At 42.0% G+C, this 18,530-nt stretch overlaps 1 protein-coding gene across 5 annotated transcripts in view; it reads right to left on the reverse strand.

The window, feature by feature from the left end:
- cltcl1 (clathrin, heavy chain-like 1) overlaps window positions 1–18,530 on the reverse strand; it is an 86,500-nt gene that overhangs the window by 56,319 nt on the left and 11,651 nt on the right. For all 5 annotated transcript variants that reach the window (XM_070888054.1, XM_070888053.1, XM_070888058.1 and 2 more), the window contains exons 2-3: window positions 5,245–5,452; window positions 31–299 (exon numbers count right to left, since the gene is read on the reverse strand). In XM_070888054.1, the coding sequence (XP_070744155.1) occupies window positions 31–299; window positions 5,245–5,452 (477 nt within the window). The remainder of the gene's footprint in view (window positions 1–30; window positions 300–5,244; window positions 5,453–18,530) is intronic.

The raw sequence follows: 18,530 nt of genomic DNA on the forward strand, positions 1-18,530 counted from the left end.
CTTTTAAAAAAACTTACTACAGCGATCTACCTGTGCAGAAATTCCAATTAGAAGCAGCCACTTCTGTTGAAGGTCTGTCCTGTAGTTAATGATCTGACAGCCTGCCAAGCTCGCGTGCCTGTCAAATATCTTCTGTGGCTGAGAGTCACCTTCCATGCTCCAATGGAATACCGCAGTCTCAGTTACTAGGGCAACAGTGTTTAAAGAGATCCATTTCCAGAACGTCACTTCTTCAACCATTGTATGTGCTTTCACTTTGCTCTTCATTTCAATGTTAAATATCTGAAGGGTTTTTCCAGCTATTTGTGAATAAAAATATTTAAAAAAAGTTAAGACACCATGCCATTTGGAACAGATTTCCCCTTCACAAGTATGTCTGAAGCAATGCTCCAAAGAGGTACAAATTTAGTAAATTGCCATTTATAGTCTTTGAAGTCCTTAGGGCTAGTATCAAAGTGAGGTATACAAGTGCCTTGGTTGTTGGGAGGGGGGTGGGGGGTAGAAAGGAGAGAAAAAAATTGAGTTCTAGTATTGTAACAAGCCAAACTATCCCCATCACTTCAACTTCACGGCTTTTCCACACACCAACTTAAATCCCCAGACAAGTCCCCCATTACAAAATCAAAACTATGCCCCACAATAGTAAAATCCATGCTATGTCTGGACAAAAAAAATGTCAGTGACTAACACCATGGCATCGAATCAGACAAGTTGAAAAGTTAAGACTGTTCAGGTTAGAAGAGGAATCTTTAAATCCCATTGGGAAAGCAGTAATCACAAGCTGAAAATTCAGTTTCATTCCAATTATGGTATGGATTCTAGCCAAACATGTAAAAGAACCAGTTTTACCTGAATGGGAAGAGGGGATTCGGAGAATGGTTTAAATAGAAAAACAGGAAATACTTCCTAACCAAAAAGCTGGTATTATGGATTATTGGAGATGCACTTGCTGCCTCCCGCAGTAGCTGGTTTCATCTTTCTGCTTTTCATGTTCCAAGTTGTCAAAGCTAGGAGATTCACCTCTACACACATCACATACCAGCAAAACAATCTTGGTTGGATTGCAATTAAACTTGGAAGATTGCTATTGGAAAGGACTCAAGACACCCAATTTATTGTTCTTTATATAAAACTCAATATTGCAGCTCAACATTTAGCAACTCTTCTGTAAAAGGGAGTTAGCTCCCTTACCTCCAGAGATGCAGACCTACTTGCTTTTGCAGCAATACAAACACACATCAGCCCAAGCACCAGATTTCTTGGCTGTCGGTAGCCTGGGCTTTCATCTCAGTCAGGGAAATATATTGCTGGCCTAACATATAAACTTCATTTTCAAACTGGGTACAAGATTAGCACAGTTTTTAATTGCAGTGCATTGAATATCACAAGCAGGAGTCTGTAGTAATACAGTACCACCTCAAGCGATACAAAATGCAGTTATTAGCAAATGCAGCCTTTAGCCTGGAGAGATTTGAGTTTCCCATCCACAAAGCTTTTTCTTCACTAGTCAGTGAGCATAGCTGCTGCAAGACAGACAGCTCTGAAGATTTGCTGGTGCCTCAGCACTTCTAATTTCAGGACTGCAGCATGGGCAGTCACATTTACATACATCCACAACTAAAGTGAAACTAACATTTCCAACCCTCAAAAAAAGGAACAAGTGCAAATACTCCAGAGTGCCAGTTACCCAAAGGGAACAGCACTATGAAAGCAGACCAAGAGCGACAGCAACAGACACTAATAAATCAAGAGGAAAAGTCTGATGTAACTGCAGAAATCAGATGACCTTGCAGGCCCTCTAATCTGCCCAATGTGAAAATATGAAGGCTAGACCATAAATCACCACCCAGACAAAACATCATGGTTGCCTCATACAGGTGGCCATGTTCCATTGCAATATTCCCTCATTGTCCACCAATTGCCAAATTACTCCTCCCTGATCAGAGGAAGTATCGTTGCTAGAATGGCATTGCAGCACAGTAATAAAACTGATGCACTTAGAATCAGGCCATTATGGTGTATTTGTGCTGCAACACATCAGCTGGTGTCAGTATTAGTTAGCGAGAGCACCTCATCGTTCTGATCTCCATTTAGGAATCTATGATGGAGGGGTAAGGGGGGGCCTGCTTTTTGACCATCCAACAATTGGAACAGCAGAGCATCATGGGGCAGCTGCAGATCACCTGGGCTCAGGAACTGGGGTGGTGAGAAGAGGGGAGGGAACCTGGAATGTGTCCTGCCAGCTGAAATTTCAAACAATTGGTCAGTGGGATGCACACAACAGCAGAATCATCTCCGATCAAAATAATGCATGCTAACAAATCCTACATGTAATCTTTACAATACAACATTTGAGCGACGATACAAGTGAAATGTTGCCCATTCGGGCCAACTCCGCTTCTGGATACTGCCAAAGTGAGCCACTCCAGAAGAGAAATGCAAGCCATTTGCAAAAATTCATCTTCGCAACTTGACAATGGAAGGCTGGAGTGGAAAGCGCACAGATAAAAGCACAAAACATGCATGAATTAAAGGGCCATGCTCAGACAGCAAACCACCATCAGCAATTATACATTTGAAATTTGTCTTGTTAAATTTGGAACACCCACAATGACAGTTACAAGTACTTCATTTGCCAGTACAGTTGTCCAAACCACTTACCATTTTCAACATGTCAAGTGATGTGTCAGCTATGTGTTGACCTGCTAGCTTGGCTGAAGCAGTTTGCCAATGAAAGCTTCTAGACTGCTATAGAAGCCAGCTATTTATGTTGCAGGGCTGCAACTGCTCGTGTAAACCTGTGCATTTGTTCCTACAGCTACTGGCGTGGAGCACCCACTAGTTAACGCTGGTAAGATCAGCAGGCAGGATCAGCGATAAAAGATCGGAGGATCTTAAATCCAGCAAGTTACACTTGAGTTTTTGGTGATCTTTATGCCGGTTCAAGATTCAATCGGGCCCCAGCCCACAAAACTGGCCACACCCAGGTCAAGATTGCAGATCCCACCAATTCGGCAAGGCTCTTCAAACAGAACTCGCCTTTGGCTGCAAAGACACTAGTAGGCACATTAAAGTATTTCCGTATCAAAAAAAATTGAATTTACTCAGAAACGGACACCAATGAAAATAGTTGGTTCCGTGTAGACTTTTTTCCTTCAAGTCATGGTGACTTTAAAATCAGGTTACTCACAGGTGGAGGACAGGACACCCAAGGTATTTATTTTTGCTGATTCGCTGCACTCCAATTTGGAACACAGGAGCAGGACTCTCAGCTCCTCAGCCCTGTTCCGCCATTCAATGAGATCATGGCTGATCGGTGACCCAATTCCATATACCTGCCTTTGTCCCATATCCCTTAACACCTTTGGTTAACAAAGTTATCAATTTCAGATTTAAAATTAAAATCAATCAAGCATCAATTGCTATTTGCAGAAGAAAGTTCCAAACTTCCAGCACCCCAGTGGGCTATTACTGTCTGTGCAAGACTGGCCTCTTGTGCATCCCGGATTTTAAAAAGGCAGCCGTGCCTTCAATGTCAAGGCTCTAGAATTCCGACCCTAAACCTGTGTCTCTATCCTCCTTTAGGGTGCTCCTTAACACCTACCTCTCACCATCTGCCCTAAAATCTCATGTGGCTCAGTGTCAAACTTTGTTTGATAATGCTCTAGTGAAGCATTACTACACTCTAGTGGGACGTTTTACTACATTAAAAAAAGTGCTATATAAATACAAAGTTGTTTAAAAAATGTTTATTAATACATTGATTTAAGTGCCACTCAAATAATCAATTAAAATCTAAACCAGTGTAATACAACTTAAGTTTGGTTATACAAATGAATTTTAGCAGAAACTTGAACTGTAACCCAACAAGCACAATTGACTCCGAAAGCAGAAACACAACTATCTGGTATAACTTATGACTATGTTTCCATGGAACTGGCACGGAGAGCGTCCATTTTGATTGCTTCACTACCAGCTACATCAAGACTGACAGCAGGGTATTACTGACAGTGGGGAGTGCAAGTCTTGCACAGTCAGCAAACTTATTAAATGCATTGGCCTCAATGCTAGGTGGACACCACACAATGTGGATTGGTAGTGCTGTAGCACTCAAACTAAAGGCAGAACTTGCATAGAGCTAGCAAGAGTGAATAGTTTTTCACCATGCATGGATGCATTTTATCAATTGCCACAAAATGGACAGAAGTATCATATGCCTACACTATAGAAACACTTTTGACCTACTTACACTAAAATGAAGCTCATTTTAATTGGCTACTTAAATGGATGCAAGGAGTTGGATTAGATGGGAGCAATTTGAAGAGGGAAAGAAAATGCAGAACAGAGGACAAATCACTTGGGATTTAAATTTCCTTCAATGTCTTACCATAAATGAAGAAACTATGAACATCAAGCTGGCATCTGAATAGCTTTTAGTGTAACCTTACTGCAAGCTAAAAAAATAACCAAAGCAGGGATGTCAAAAGTGTTCTATATGATGGTCCTGATCAGATACCCTGGCAAAAAAGATTAAAATAGAAACAAATATCTAGGTGAAGGAGGAAGAAACTAATCAGATTCAGACTGTATCCAGCACGTCCTTATTTTTGAACATCCTACCATTAAATTGTTTCATGGGCTGGATGCAGTGTACGTTAAACACCTTCTAAAGGCTTAGCTACACATTGCTTCCAAAAGAAAATGGCCTCTACCAGAAATATTTACAAACCCACCTCTATTAAAAAGTGGTCTCGCTACTGACAAACTGCCAACCTGAGAAATAAGTACTCATTACCACACATTTTTCCAATTGCAGTGCAAAAGATCACATCGAGCAGAATGCACAGTGCAGGTATCAACTAAATAGCTCGGTTGGCGAATAACTTTAGAGCTATTTGCCGTCCCAATTAGCATAGGGTGGATATAAAAACAGCTTAAAGTCACTCGGTTGAGATTTTGATTCCCCTGCCAACAATCAAGATAGAAATTTGGGGGTTGTTCACAGCAAGTTATTAATATGTATGCATTTTAAGTTGATGTGGTTTGTTTATAATGAATAGACCCACTTGCTACAGAGACAGAACTGCCACAGAACACAAAGAACTCACCATCTGAATCGATATAAGAATGCAGGAAGAAAAATATAGAATCAGTAACAAAAATGAAAGAAGCAATAATCATAATGCTAAGAGCATAAAAGTTACTAATTTGTGATCAGCAAAGCTGTGCCACTTGGACACGTACCTTTCAGCGCAATCACTTTGCTCGCTGGATTCATGATGACACTGTCGGCAGATATCGGGCGGCGAATCGGATTAGTTGGATCATTCAGATCGATGACCACAACTTGCGCCTGTTCTCCCACTTTCTCCCTGATGCAGATGAACTTGTCAGATTCCATGGTGAGGGTACTGAAACCGATGTTGGCAGGATTCACCCCTTGGCTTTGGAGCTAAAATGAGGGGTGGGGAAAGAGAAGAAAAAAATACAAGTTTTGATCCCAGCCGAATGGAAAAAAAGTTACCAAACTAGTATGCCAAAATAGCGAGTGTCCAATTATTCTGAATTAAGCTACAATGAATACAAAATTTAAAAGTCCCATCTACAGATGGTTAATGGAGTCATTTGGTCCAATATTTGAATTATCCAGTAATTGGAATTAAGCAGGTGGATTAAAATGGCACAGATGTTTAGCACTAAAAATGCAAATTAGCTAGTAATTCAAATTAATCTATGGAAACAAGAGTGGATAGTTTGCAACAGACAAATGGCTATTTAGGCCAACCCTGACAGGTAGAGGTTACTCGTCACTGGATGTTGCTTGATTTGAATTGAAAACACTTCCTGTGCCATTTATTTAAATTGTTCGATTTGAACTATTGAACCATGGGAGGTATTTTTGCTCAAATACATCTTGCAGCAGGCAGCAAATGGCATGTTGGCCTTCATGGTGAGAGGATGAGTATCGGAGCAGGGAGGTCTTTCTGCAGTTGTACAGGGCCTTGGTGAGACCACACGGAGTATTGTGTACAGTTTTGGTCTCCTAATCTCAGGAAGGGCATTCTTGCTATTGAGGGAGTGCAGCAAAGGTTCACCAGACTGATTCCTGGGATGACAGGACTGACATAAGACATGATTGACTAGGCTTATATTCACTGGAATTTAGATGAATGAGGGGGGATCTCAAACATAAAATTCTGATGGGATTGGACAGGTTAGATGCAGGAAGAATGTTTTCGATGTTGGGGAAGTCCAGAACCAGGGGTCACAGTCTAAGGATATGGGGCAAGTCATTTAGGACCGAGATGAGGAGAAACTTCTTCACTCAGAATTGTGAATCTGTGGCATTCTCTACCACAAAGTTGTTGAGGCCAGTTTGCTAGATATGGCCCTTACAGCTAAAGGGATCAAGGGGTAGAGAGAAAGGAGTACTGAAGTTGCATGACCATATTGAATGGTGGTGCAGGCTTGAAAGGTCAAACGGCCTACTCCTGCACCTATTTTCTATGTTTCTACATTATATTGGGAAAATCAAAAGCAGTCATAAGTTTTTGCAACCCATTTCATTGTAGGTTTCCATCACCATACTTCCTTCACTTAGAAGAAATGGACAGGTTCTAATGTTTGTGAAAGTTTTCTAAATGAGTCCATCGCCTTTTGACTAGAGAAGGGAAAAAAAATCCCAACTGAAACTGGATGCTCCATGACTAGAATTTGCCTTATCTAGTGACGCAGCAAAGCTCCCTCCAACAAAGTTAGTCACATACGAATGCAACAGAGTCTAGCTCTAAAATCTGAGCAAAGCTGCTCCTACAATATGGAGGAGATAAACTTGTTTAAGAGGATGGACTGAAGTAAAGTTTTTTTTTTGGGAGGGGGGGGTCCAGGAGAGAAATTTTAACACCCATTCAGGATTTCCAAAAGTGTCAAATGACCCATCATGTAGGCAGTACTCTGACTGCAGATAGCTCGTTCTTACAAGTACAGCATTTGTATTAGAGACAAAAAACATGACAGGGCTATCTCTAGAATACTGGTGCCAGCTTTTATTTAAAAATAGTTGGAAATGCTCCGCTTCTACTTTTCAGGTGGTGCTCCTGAGCATACTTTTACTTTGTGGACTTCACGTCTCGGATGAGATGTTAGAGGCCCCAAAAGATCCCTGTTCCAAGAGAACAGGAGAGTTATCCCTAGTGTCCTGGCCAATATTTATCCCACATCACTAACACATTATCTGGTCATTATCACAATGCTGTTTGGGGGAAGCTTGCCGAGCACAAATTGGCTGCTGTGTTTCTCACATTACAATAGTGACCACACTCCAAAAGTACTTTATTGGCTGTAAAGTGCTCGAGATATCTGGTGGTAGTGAAAGGCGCTATATAAATGCAAGTCTCTTCTTTTCACATTACTAGGCAGATGATACTGCTGTTGCAGGTCATGTTTTAGTCAAACTGCATAAACATCTTTGCTGGCAATTCATGCAGATGACATTGAGAGTTTGCTATTGAGTCATGCACACATTTTAAATAAGCCAGTATATCCATCAGAAATAAGAACACCTGACCCAGCTAGCAAAACAAAAACACAAGTGGACAAATACAATGGGAAACTTGATGCCACTAACTAGAGTTTAATTTGCATGACCATACCATGGACAGTCCGAATGCTAGATCAGAATTACAGGCTCACAGCAAGGTTACAGCTGTGGCTCTACCCAAGAGCCACTCGTGAACCCCAGTGCGACAGCCACTGGTCTTAAAAAAAAAAGGAGGAGCTTGTGCAAGTTGGAACAGTCACTGGGACCAGTCTGGACAATTTTAGTGCAACAGCTTTACCATGGATAACCAAAAACAGTTCAATTTCACAGGTTTAGGAATTAAGATGCTCACCAATGGGCATCAAAATAATTATTTGCCAACAGAACCTCGTGCATAATGCCCAGAGTAGCACCAGCTAAATTTGTGATAGGTCCGGGTGCAATCAAAATCTATACAAAGCTTGCCAATCTCACCAGGGTGCCATTAATAGAATTGAATTTTCTGGAAAAGTTGAGTTGGAGTTTCCCCCTCCCCATCATTATCCAACAACTCCCAAAAAGTTGAAGGATGTTGGGCATCAAGTAACACCCATGGAATATCATCTGTGATCAGGTCAGAATTTAAAGAATGTTTCCTACCAATATCCCATCTATATAGTGTGCAAGATGGGGCATTTCCCCTTGAAAAATTCTGCATTAGAGTAATTATACTCAAGAAATGTAAACAGAAAAATCTTGAAATATAATGGCTCCCATCGCAAAAAACAGACCCAGCAAATCCCAATTCATCAATTTAAAAAAAAAAAGAGCCTCAACGCTGCAATAAGTTTCCATTTTGCTAACCCCTTTTCCCAGCTGAGAAACCAGTTATTCTGATAGTGTAAATGAAATGCTGTTATCAGTGCCAATGCAGATGTTGCTAATTTTGTAATAAATGTGAAATGACACTGGAAGATGTGAATTTGTAGCCCTAGTACTGCAGATGAAGTGCAGGATAACTGCAGTAATCACAGGAACTAGGACAACTGTAGCCCATCCTCCAGAGGATCTCAGGGCACTGCCATTCCAAATGTTTCAACAGCTTCTTCATCACCCAGCAAAAGGCTTAGAATATACTGAAATCAAGTCTGTGCAATACAGGGGTGGGAGGGGGAAGGAAAGAGTGCTTTGTTGTCAGAGATGCCATCCGTCAAATATTAAAACTAAAGCCCATCTGGCTGTACTGAGGGGCATTAAAGATTCCATGGTGCTATTCAAAGTAGGAAGTTAATCTGGTGTTGTGCAGAATTTCATCTGCAACCACCACAGATTCATGAAGAGCGAGAGCGCAATACAAATGCAACTAATTTTACCTGGTCCAGAGAATAAATAATGAGTAGAAAAGTAGTAAGTAGGAATACTCGAAACTTGACCTGATTAAGGATTTCAATCTTTACAAAGCTATATCCACCTGGTGATTGAATACTATAGCTTTGCTTGGGACTGAGATTGGACAGAAACCTTTTACTCCTGAACTGAACAAGCTGCACAGTCCAGTAAACTGAATGATTTTTTTACCAACATGCTTTAGGCCCCTAGCCACTGATGTGGCTATGCCATGACTAGAGCAACACATGAACCATTAGTGCTTCAGCTGGACTCTTCACACTTTTGTAGATCCAAACAGTTGAGACAATATCACCATGCTACATCAAAGTCTACAGAAAGCCAGCAGCAAAGCTTCACATTTGTAGTTGCAGACTCCAGAAACCCATGAATACATGGTCAAAATAGCTTAAGAGCTCAGACTGAAAAAAAAGTCAGAAATTACACAGGCCCTCGCTATATCTTCAACTGGAACTATCCACTCAAACCCCATTTCCCTGCTTCTGATGGGCTCTTCAAATACTTGATCCTTTTTAAATTACATTCATCTTGGTTTCATCCCATGGTAAAGCATTCCATGTTTCAATAACTGAACAGTTCTTCCAACTGCTACTGATCCCTTTAACACCAATTTGGCAGTAACCAATTTTACTATTTACTCAAAAGTAATTTTTCCCCCCACAGCTCCCATATTGGAGAGAATATGACAATGCATCACAAAATTCACTAGCCTTTTCTATGATTTGAGAATCTATAGGGCGCGCTTTCCATCTTCAATGTATCTGCACCTGCCATCATCCTAATCAATTACCCTGCATTTTTCAGTTTTCATGCCCTTTAGCTGGTGGGCAATGTTGTGATCGGTGCATGGCCACGCACTGAGGACAAGGTCCCACGCAGGCCGTTTACCAGCTGCTGGAAGAGATGCCGTACAAATTTAAAGGGCCCCATGCAGGGAAAAAAAGAAAGTGGTTGAGGTGGGGAAAACAAAAATATTCTTGACACATTATGCAAAGCCCACTGACTCACACATCAATCATACTCTTACCATGTAGCCACACCCCCTGCCATGTAGCGTCTCAATATACATCGATCTCCCCAAACCAGCAAGGATACCATCTAATCTAAACCAACACCTGGGTGTCAGATTAGCAACAATTATGGAAGCAGTCAATAGACACCTTCACCTACATGATCAAGGCTACACAAACTAAAGATGAAATCAAGCACTGGCAATGGAAGTGGTGGCCACAATCTCCATTTTGTGGGGAAAGGCAAAGAGATCCAGCAATAGAAAGATGTGCACTGCGCACACCAACAAAACAGTGCCCTTGGAAGAGATCGATATCGAAGGAGTTACTAGGTTACAAGACTGCTTCCCAGAATCCAGTTGTGCTGAAGGTTTTAGGATAATTCCAGACTGAAGGCCAAGTTTTTCTGCAGAACACAGGAAGTGGAAAGGGAAATCTCAAAACAACAACAGCCACTGTAAATATGGGAAGCAAAGTAGCAATTTGCACAGGTTGCAAAATAAAGTTGAAATAAAATATTTGATGGGTGGGGTTTAATAGATGAAAAAAGTCTGATGCATCATCCTTCACCACCTCTGGCTGTAAAGCGCTTTGTAATGTCCTAAGTACATGAGTGTAGTCACTTTTGTAATGTTGGAAACACAGCTGTAATGTTGGAAACATGGCAGCAATGTGATAACGGCAAGATTACCTGTTTTTTTTAATGATGTTGATTGAGAAATAAATATTGGCCCCAGGACACCAGGGATAACTCTCCTGCTCCTCTTCAAAATAGTGGCCATGGGATCTTTTACATCCACCCGAGCGCAGACAGGGCCTTTGTTTAACGTCTCATCCGAAAGCCTGCACCTCAGTGCAGCACTCAACACTGCAGATCAAATGGGCTTATTTCTAGCCAAAAAGGAATCAGACCATGCTTCCGTGGCATTGAGATCATTGGAGTATTAATAGACATTGCACAACATATTAAATCACTGAACAGGAAATAGAATGAGCTATATAGCTGAACAAACTGTCAGAAACCATGCTCAAACTATACAGGGCCATGGTCGGATCACACTTTAGTGCAGTCATCCTGATCAGATGCCAAGCAGGCATTCAGGCACCAAGACATCGCCAAGAAGATTCACAACTATGATAGAGTGTCCAAGGACTGCTTGTTTACAGAGACCACATCAAATTCAGTTAACAGGAGATTCTTGGCATAATTGGAATTCTAGTGTAATTCTATCTATTGAAGACTACAGCCATTGGTTTATGGTGACTAAAAGCAGGATGCGACTTCAGGGTTTACATTTCACAATGGCTTCCATTTTGTGGTGAAATCTGCAAAAGTTACAGCAGCCTTGCTTATGAAGGTGAATAGAAGGGCTAGCAAATAGTATGTGACAACAAAACATTGCTTCCAAAACTAGGGGCCATGAATACAAGATAGTTACCAATAAACCCAATAGGGAATTCAGGAGAACCTTCTTTACCTAGAGAGTGGGGAGAATGTGGAACTCACTACCACAGAGTACACAAGACAAATGTTATCTAGCTTCTCTTTAAATGCATCTATAAGCACCAGAGGGAGAGCGGAATATAGGTTGAACTTCCCTTATCCAGAACCCTCAGGACCTAGCCTGAATAATGGATTTTTCCGGACGCGGGGTGGTCACGTTAAATTGGATGGTACCGGGACTGAGCAAGGGGATAGCGGCTGGGAGTGCGGCAGAGAGATCGGGGGGGGGGGGGGGGCGGGCGATGGATCACAGGGTCAGGCCAGTGATTGCAAGAGTCGGCAGTGAGAAAGGACTTCAATTTGTTCATGGAGTTCTGCGCATGTGTCATCCACGAACGGTTCTGGATGAGGGATAGTTCCGGATAAGGGAGTTCTGGATAAAGAAGTTTCAACCTGTAGAAAGATATGCTGGTGAAATGTATGGTGGCCTGCTGGGATAATATGGGGCATTACCAGCATAAACCAGTTGGGCCAAATGGCCCATTTCTGTGCACTTGTAGATATTAGGAGCACAAATGAGCATATAAATTTAAAATTCCTCTGATCAATATCTACTTAACATATGACAGACACCCTCCGATTCCTCCCAAGCTCAAGGACATTGCTTGTTTAACTTATTCCTGTTTAGAAAGATTAAAGTTGGGAGCCAAGCAGCTTCAACTATATATAGTGGAGAACTACACAAATTCTGCAGTAAAGACCAGATGCAACCATCAACTTGTGTAGTGGATCACTGACAAAATAAAAAAAAAAAGTGTCACATCATTTTAAAATTCAACAGCAGAAATTAGGAGCTCAATTTTGGGGGAAATTTGCCATTCCCAGCAGGAATTGCTTGTAGATCCATATTATCCCAGCTTGCCTCTTAAAGAATCTCAGCAGTCACTAATATATTCATAGGAAACCCTGCATGTTTTAAAGGACAAATACCCTGCAAGACTAGCCCGCTCAATAAGAGTTCAAATCAAAACCAGCATGGAGAGTAAATAACCAGAGGACATCAATTTAAGATAATTGGCCAGGGGGAATGAGGGGAATTTTATTTTTACTCAGCAAGTTATGATCTGGAATGCACTGCCTGAAAGGGTGGTGAAAACAGATTCAACAGTAACTTTGAAAAAAAAAATTAAATATATACTTGAAAAAAGGAAAAAAATGCAGGGCTATGAGGAAAGAGCAGGGGGAGTGGGACAAATTGGATAACACTTTCAAAAATCTAGCAGACACAATGGGTCTTTCCCAGAAGCAGACTGATACTTGTGCGGCCCAAGCCTGGGGTGGAAAGAGAGGAGAGTTCTTTATTATAAAATGGGTTGGACAGGGTAGATGGAGAGAATTCCAGTCCTCCTGTTCCATTTTCCAATCTTTATAAAAAAGTCACAGAACAAAATTCCATAGTTGTTATGCAGCAAGTTCTAAAATAGAACATTCAAGACTTATTATTGTGGACACAAGTTAGAGGGCTGAAAGAACAGGATCAGGTTCTCACATAGAAAATGAGTTCACATGCCACCCCCAATTTATGTATTGTCGTAGAGAACAAAAAAGTTACATTTAGAAAACTGAAATCATGCTTGTGTAGTTAAGCCCCTCCCCCAATCATGGCAGTAATTACATTACTACTTACATATGCAAAATATAGCAGAACTACTTGCACAGTTTATAGGATCCAGAATGAAATGTTTTACACCACTGCACCAGATATCATTACAGGAATGCATGTATTGCTGGAGCAGCAGTGAGCCTGGGATCTTTTGAAGAGATGCTCGTGAGTGAGTTCGTGGCCAAATTGTGGGCTGGCCTGACCGGTGAGAGAACTGGTCAGGTCTATAAATAGAGCTGGAGCGGCAGGCCCTGGAACATTGTGGGCAAAAGTGTGGTGAATGAGGGTATGGGGGCCAGAAGAGCAGAGGACCCAGGGGCAGCACAGGTTAGCCCATACTGCGATGTGTGCGCGCACTAGGTCCATGCAGCACAGCAGGTCTCCAGTTGTCCTGGTTAACCCTTGCCACTGGATAACGGCCTAGTTCTGTCAAGCCGTTGTAGTGGCTGGTGCGCAACCGTCACCACGTTAATAAAAATCCACGCACAGGCATCTTCCACCTTCAACTGGTTCAGGACTGGAACATCAGGTCCTTCATTGAAACATCTGAACTCTTGTGGAAGCAAGTCATCCTCATTCGAGGGACCGCCCATGGAGATATTTGATTACTGGTTAGTTTCAGCTGATTTTTGGTAGAGCTGGACACTTGGCACAAATGGGAAACTGACAAGTCTTCACTGGTTCAAGACACATTCCTTTCAGTTAAGTGTACAACTGACTCAAGCTGTAAGTATTTCAGTCAACAAATTCCATAGAATATACAGCACAAACAGGCTTTGGCCCAAAGAGTCTGTGCTGGTGTTTATACTCTACACAAGTCTCCTCCCTTTCCATCTACCTCTTCAGCCTTTCAGTATAACTTTCCTTTTCTCACGTACTCCAGTTTCCTTTTGAAAAGCATCTGAAGCTATTTGCCTCAACCACTTCCTGTGGTAGTAAGAACCACATTCTAACCACTGCAAAGAAATCTCATTTCCCTATTGAATTTATTAGTGACTCTTTTGTATTCTCCCACAAGTGAAAATATTCTATACATCTACCCTGTCCAACTCATTCAAAATTTTCAAGACCTCTGGTTATGGACTCTTCAGCCAGTGGAAACAGTTTCTCAATGTCGATCAAATCGCTTCATAAATTTTAAATGGCTCTTAAAGATCCCCTTAACCTTCTGTGGAGAACAATACCAGCTTCTCGAATCTCACCACATAACTGAAGTCCCTCACCCCTGGTATCATTCTCTCAACATCGCCTCTGCTGCACAAGCCAACATCCTTTCTGAAGTGTGGTGCCCAGAATGACAATACTCTAGCCAGGTGATTTATAATAATCAATTTATATAGCGCCTTTAATGTAGCAAGATGTCCCAAGACGCTTTCACAACAGTGTTACACGCACGGATAAATTTGACACCGAGCCACAGAAGAAATTAAGGCAGATGAACAAAAGCTTGTTTAGAGGTAGGTTTCAACAAGCATCTTAGAGGAAAGAGGGGTAGACGGGTTTAGGGAGAGAGTTCCAGAGCTCAGGAAGCTGAAGGCACATCCACCAATGGTTGAGCAGTTATAATGAGGGATGTTCAAGGTCAGAATCTGAGGAGCGCAGACATCTTGTGGGGTTGTGAGGCTGAAAAAGATGAGATAGGGAGGGGCAAGTCCATGGAGTGATTTGTAAACAAGGATGAGAATTTTGAAATCGAGGCATTGTTTAACTGGGTTAGAATGGTTCAGCACAACTTTTGTGCCTCTATTTATAAAAAAAGAATTCTGTGTGCTTTATCTCCGCCTCATTTTCCTCCTTCAAGACCTACCTCTGACCAGGCTTTTGGTCACCTGTGCTAATTTCTACTTGTGGCTTGGTGTCATTTTTTAATTGCATAACACTCCTTGGGACGTTTCACTTACAGGTGCTATATAATTACAAGTTATTGCAATAGCTTGATCAACTTGTTCTGCCACCTTCAAAGATTAATGTGCGTGAACCCTCAGGTCTCCGTTCCTGCACCCTCTTTAAATTACCACCTCATCCTTCCAAAAATGCAGTAATTCATGCAACAACTCACTATTCTAGTACTCCCCTGGCCAGCCTCCTAACCTTGCATAAACTGGAGACACACACACCCTCCCTGTGCTCGCTAATGTCTCTAATTTTTCTTGGTGCTGCATGGTCCCTTTAAGGGGCTGCATGGATCATTCAAATTATCACAAATGCGCTGTTTGTGCATTGAAAAGCCAGTTGCACAGGATCCGTGCGGCCACTCACCTTACAGGGAACAGTGATTGGCTCAAACACCACCTGTTTTAAATCCCTCCGTGGCCTCACCCCTCCTCATCCCCTTTGCAATCCCCCAATTCTGGCCTCTTGTGCATTCAATTTTAATTCCTTCACCATTGGTAGCCGTGCCTTCAGCTGTGAGCCCTAATCTCGATTTCCCTCCCTAAACATCTCCACTTCTCAAAACTCTGACCAAGCTTCTGGTCACAAGATTTGGTATCTAATTTTGTTTGGCAACGCTCATGTAAAACACCTTGGGATGTTTTACGATAAAGGCACTATATAAATGCAAGTGTTAGATTGAGCAACTATTTCTCCACTACCCCCGTCAAAGATGTCATTTTAAGGCAGGATTTAATGTTCTACACCATATGAATTGCAAGATTACTAGCATTTAGACAGTTTGCAGTGTTAATTGTATATGCAAAACTAGATCTAAAACACAAGGAATGCTACATATTTCTAAAAGATGTAAATCAGAAAATAAAAAATTGGTAGTCAAAGAGAGCATAAAATTGATGCAGCCCGATAAAGAATTACAGAAGTTTACAGCACAGAAGAGGGCCACATGTCCATGCTGGCCAAAAGAGCTATCCAACCTCATCACACTAAGATATACATATGTTAGAGACTGCTCACATTCAAAAAGCAGTTTTAACTAGGCTCATAACATGGTCAAAATCAACATGCAGAGTAGAAATTAGAGTTCCTTTAACAAAACTAATTACACTAACTATAGTTCATATTTTTGTAAAGAAACAAATTAAGGCAGATGATTGAAGTTAAGGTACCCATCTGATAGATTAAAGAGATAGTCTGGGCACCAACCAAGACTAGAGGAGACAGTGTGAAATGGGCCCTTGGTACCAGACCAGGCACTGCTTGTTAGGAGTGAAGGAGATAGGGTAAAAGAATGTGCAACATGGACAAAGTCAGGTTGATGGAAATTACTGGAGGCAGGAATGGCCAAGATACTACCTCGGGTCTGAGTGACAATTTGGATCACGAGAACAAAATTTTAAAAAAGGTGATTTTGTTAAAGACCATATATGGACACTGGCCAAACAAGCCTTTGATAAGAAACTGGTTAAAACAGTGATACTCAAATACTGTCACACAAACAGCTGGAGTAGCACCAAACAGATTGAAGATGACATTGACTGTGTCAAGAAGTTTCCAGAGACATAGGACTGCGAGCTTTCGTTTAATTAGCGCCTTTTGTCGTCAAGTATACTAGAGCTGTAAGCTTAATAAATCTTGATCCATTAAACAAAACATACTGACTGCTGCCTGATGGTGTTGTCTTGTCCAAGAACCCATAAAATGTTCTACACCACTTTCCAACTCTTGGTCCATACTGCACTACCAAGTGCATATCCAAGTACTTTTTAAAAATGCGCTAAGGGTTTCTTCTTCTACCACCTGGTCAGGCAGCGAGTTCCATACATTTCCCTTGGGTGAAATTTCCTCAACTCTCCTCTAATCCTTCTACCAATACTTTAAATCTATGCCTCCTAGTTATTAGTGTCTAAGGGAAATAGGTCCTTCCTATCCACTATCGAGGCCTCAATTAAATCCCTCAGCCTTTGCTGTTCCAAAGAAAATAACCCCAGCCTTGCCAATCTTTCCTCAGTTAAAATTCTCAAGTCCTGGCAACATCCTCAAATCCCCTCTACTGCAGTCACATATTTCCTCTAATGTGGTGACCAGAAGTGTAATCAGTACACTAGCTGTGGTCTAACTAGTGTTGTGTGCAGTTCAGCCATAACCTCCCTGATCATTCTATAAACAGCACACGATCCCATTAACGACCACTTGGAAGTGGTCGCCAACCCGCCAGATTATTGATACTCCCAATTCTGGCCTCTTCCAAACCAGTTTCTTTCTGAAATGATGAGTTTTTCCATTTATCTCTCGAAGAGCCACTTCAACGGAGTCAGAAGGTTGTGGGCTCAAGTCCCACTCCAAAGACTTGAGCACATAAATCCAGGCTGACACTCAGCGCAGTGCTGAGGGAGCGCTGCACTGTCAGAGGTGCCGTAAAATTGAGGGCGGAGGCCCTGTCTGCCCTCTCGAGTGGATGCAAAACATAGAAACAGATAAGTGCAGGAGTAGGCCATTCGAGCCTGCACCACCATTCAATATCATGGCTGATCATTCCCTCCGTACCCCTTTCCTGGTTTCTCTCCATACCCCTTGATCCCCTTAGCCATAAGGGCCATATTTAACTCCCTCTTGAATATATCCAATGAACTGGCATCGACAACGCTCTACGGCAGAGAATTCTACAGGTTAATAACTGAGTGATGAAGTTTCTCATCGCAGTCCTACCCCTTATCCTAAGACTGTGTCCCCTGGTTCTGGACTTTCCCAACATCGGGAACAATCTGCCCGCATCTAATCTGTCCCATCCAGTCAGAATCTTGTATGTTTTTAGGAGATCCCCTCATCCTTCTAAACGCCAATGTATAACGGCCCAGTTCATCCAGTCTCTCCTCATACGTCAGTCCAGCCATCCCGGGAATCAGTCTGGTGAACCTTCGCTGCACTCCTTCAATAGCAAGAACGTCCTTCCTCAGATTAGAAGACCAAAACTGTACACAATATTCCAGGTGCGGCCTCACCAATACCCTGTACAACTGCTCCTATACTCAAATCCCCTACTTAAGACCAACATACCATTTGCCACCTTCATCTGTATGCCAACTTTCAATGACTGATGAACCATGACACCCAGGTCTCGTTGCACCTCCCCTTTTTCTAATCTGCCATTCAAATATTCTGTCTTTGCGTTTTTGCCCTCAAAGTGGATAACCTCACATTTATCCACATTATACTGCATTTGCCCACTCACCTAACTTGTCGAAGTCACCCTGCAGCCTCTTCACATTCCCCCTCACAGCTCACACCACCACCCAGTTCAGTGCCATCTCCAAACTTGGAGATATTATACAATGATTTGGATGAAGGAATTGTGTATCGTAAAGAGCTGGGGTCCCAGCACTGAGCCCTGCAGCACTCCACGAGTCATTGCCTGCCATTCTGAAAAGGACCAGTTTACCCCCGACTCTGCTTCCTGTCTACCAACCAGTTCTCTATCCACGTCAGTACATTACCCCCAATAACATGGACTTTGATTTTGCACACCAATCTCGTGTGGGACCTTGTCAAAAGTCTTTTGAAAGTCCAAATACACCACATCCATTGCTTCTCCAT

Source organism: Pristiophorus japonicus, chromosome 8 (assembly GCF_044704955.1).
Source record: "Pristiophorus japonicus isolate sPriJap1 chromosome 8, sPriJap1.hap1, whole genome shotgun sequence".
Lineage (NCBI taxonomy): Eukaryota > Metazoa > Chordata > Chondrichthyes > Pristiophoridae > Pristiophorus > Pristiophorus japonicus.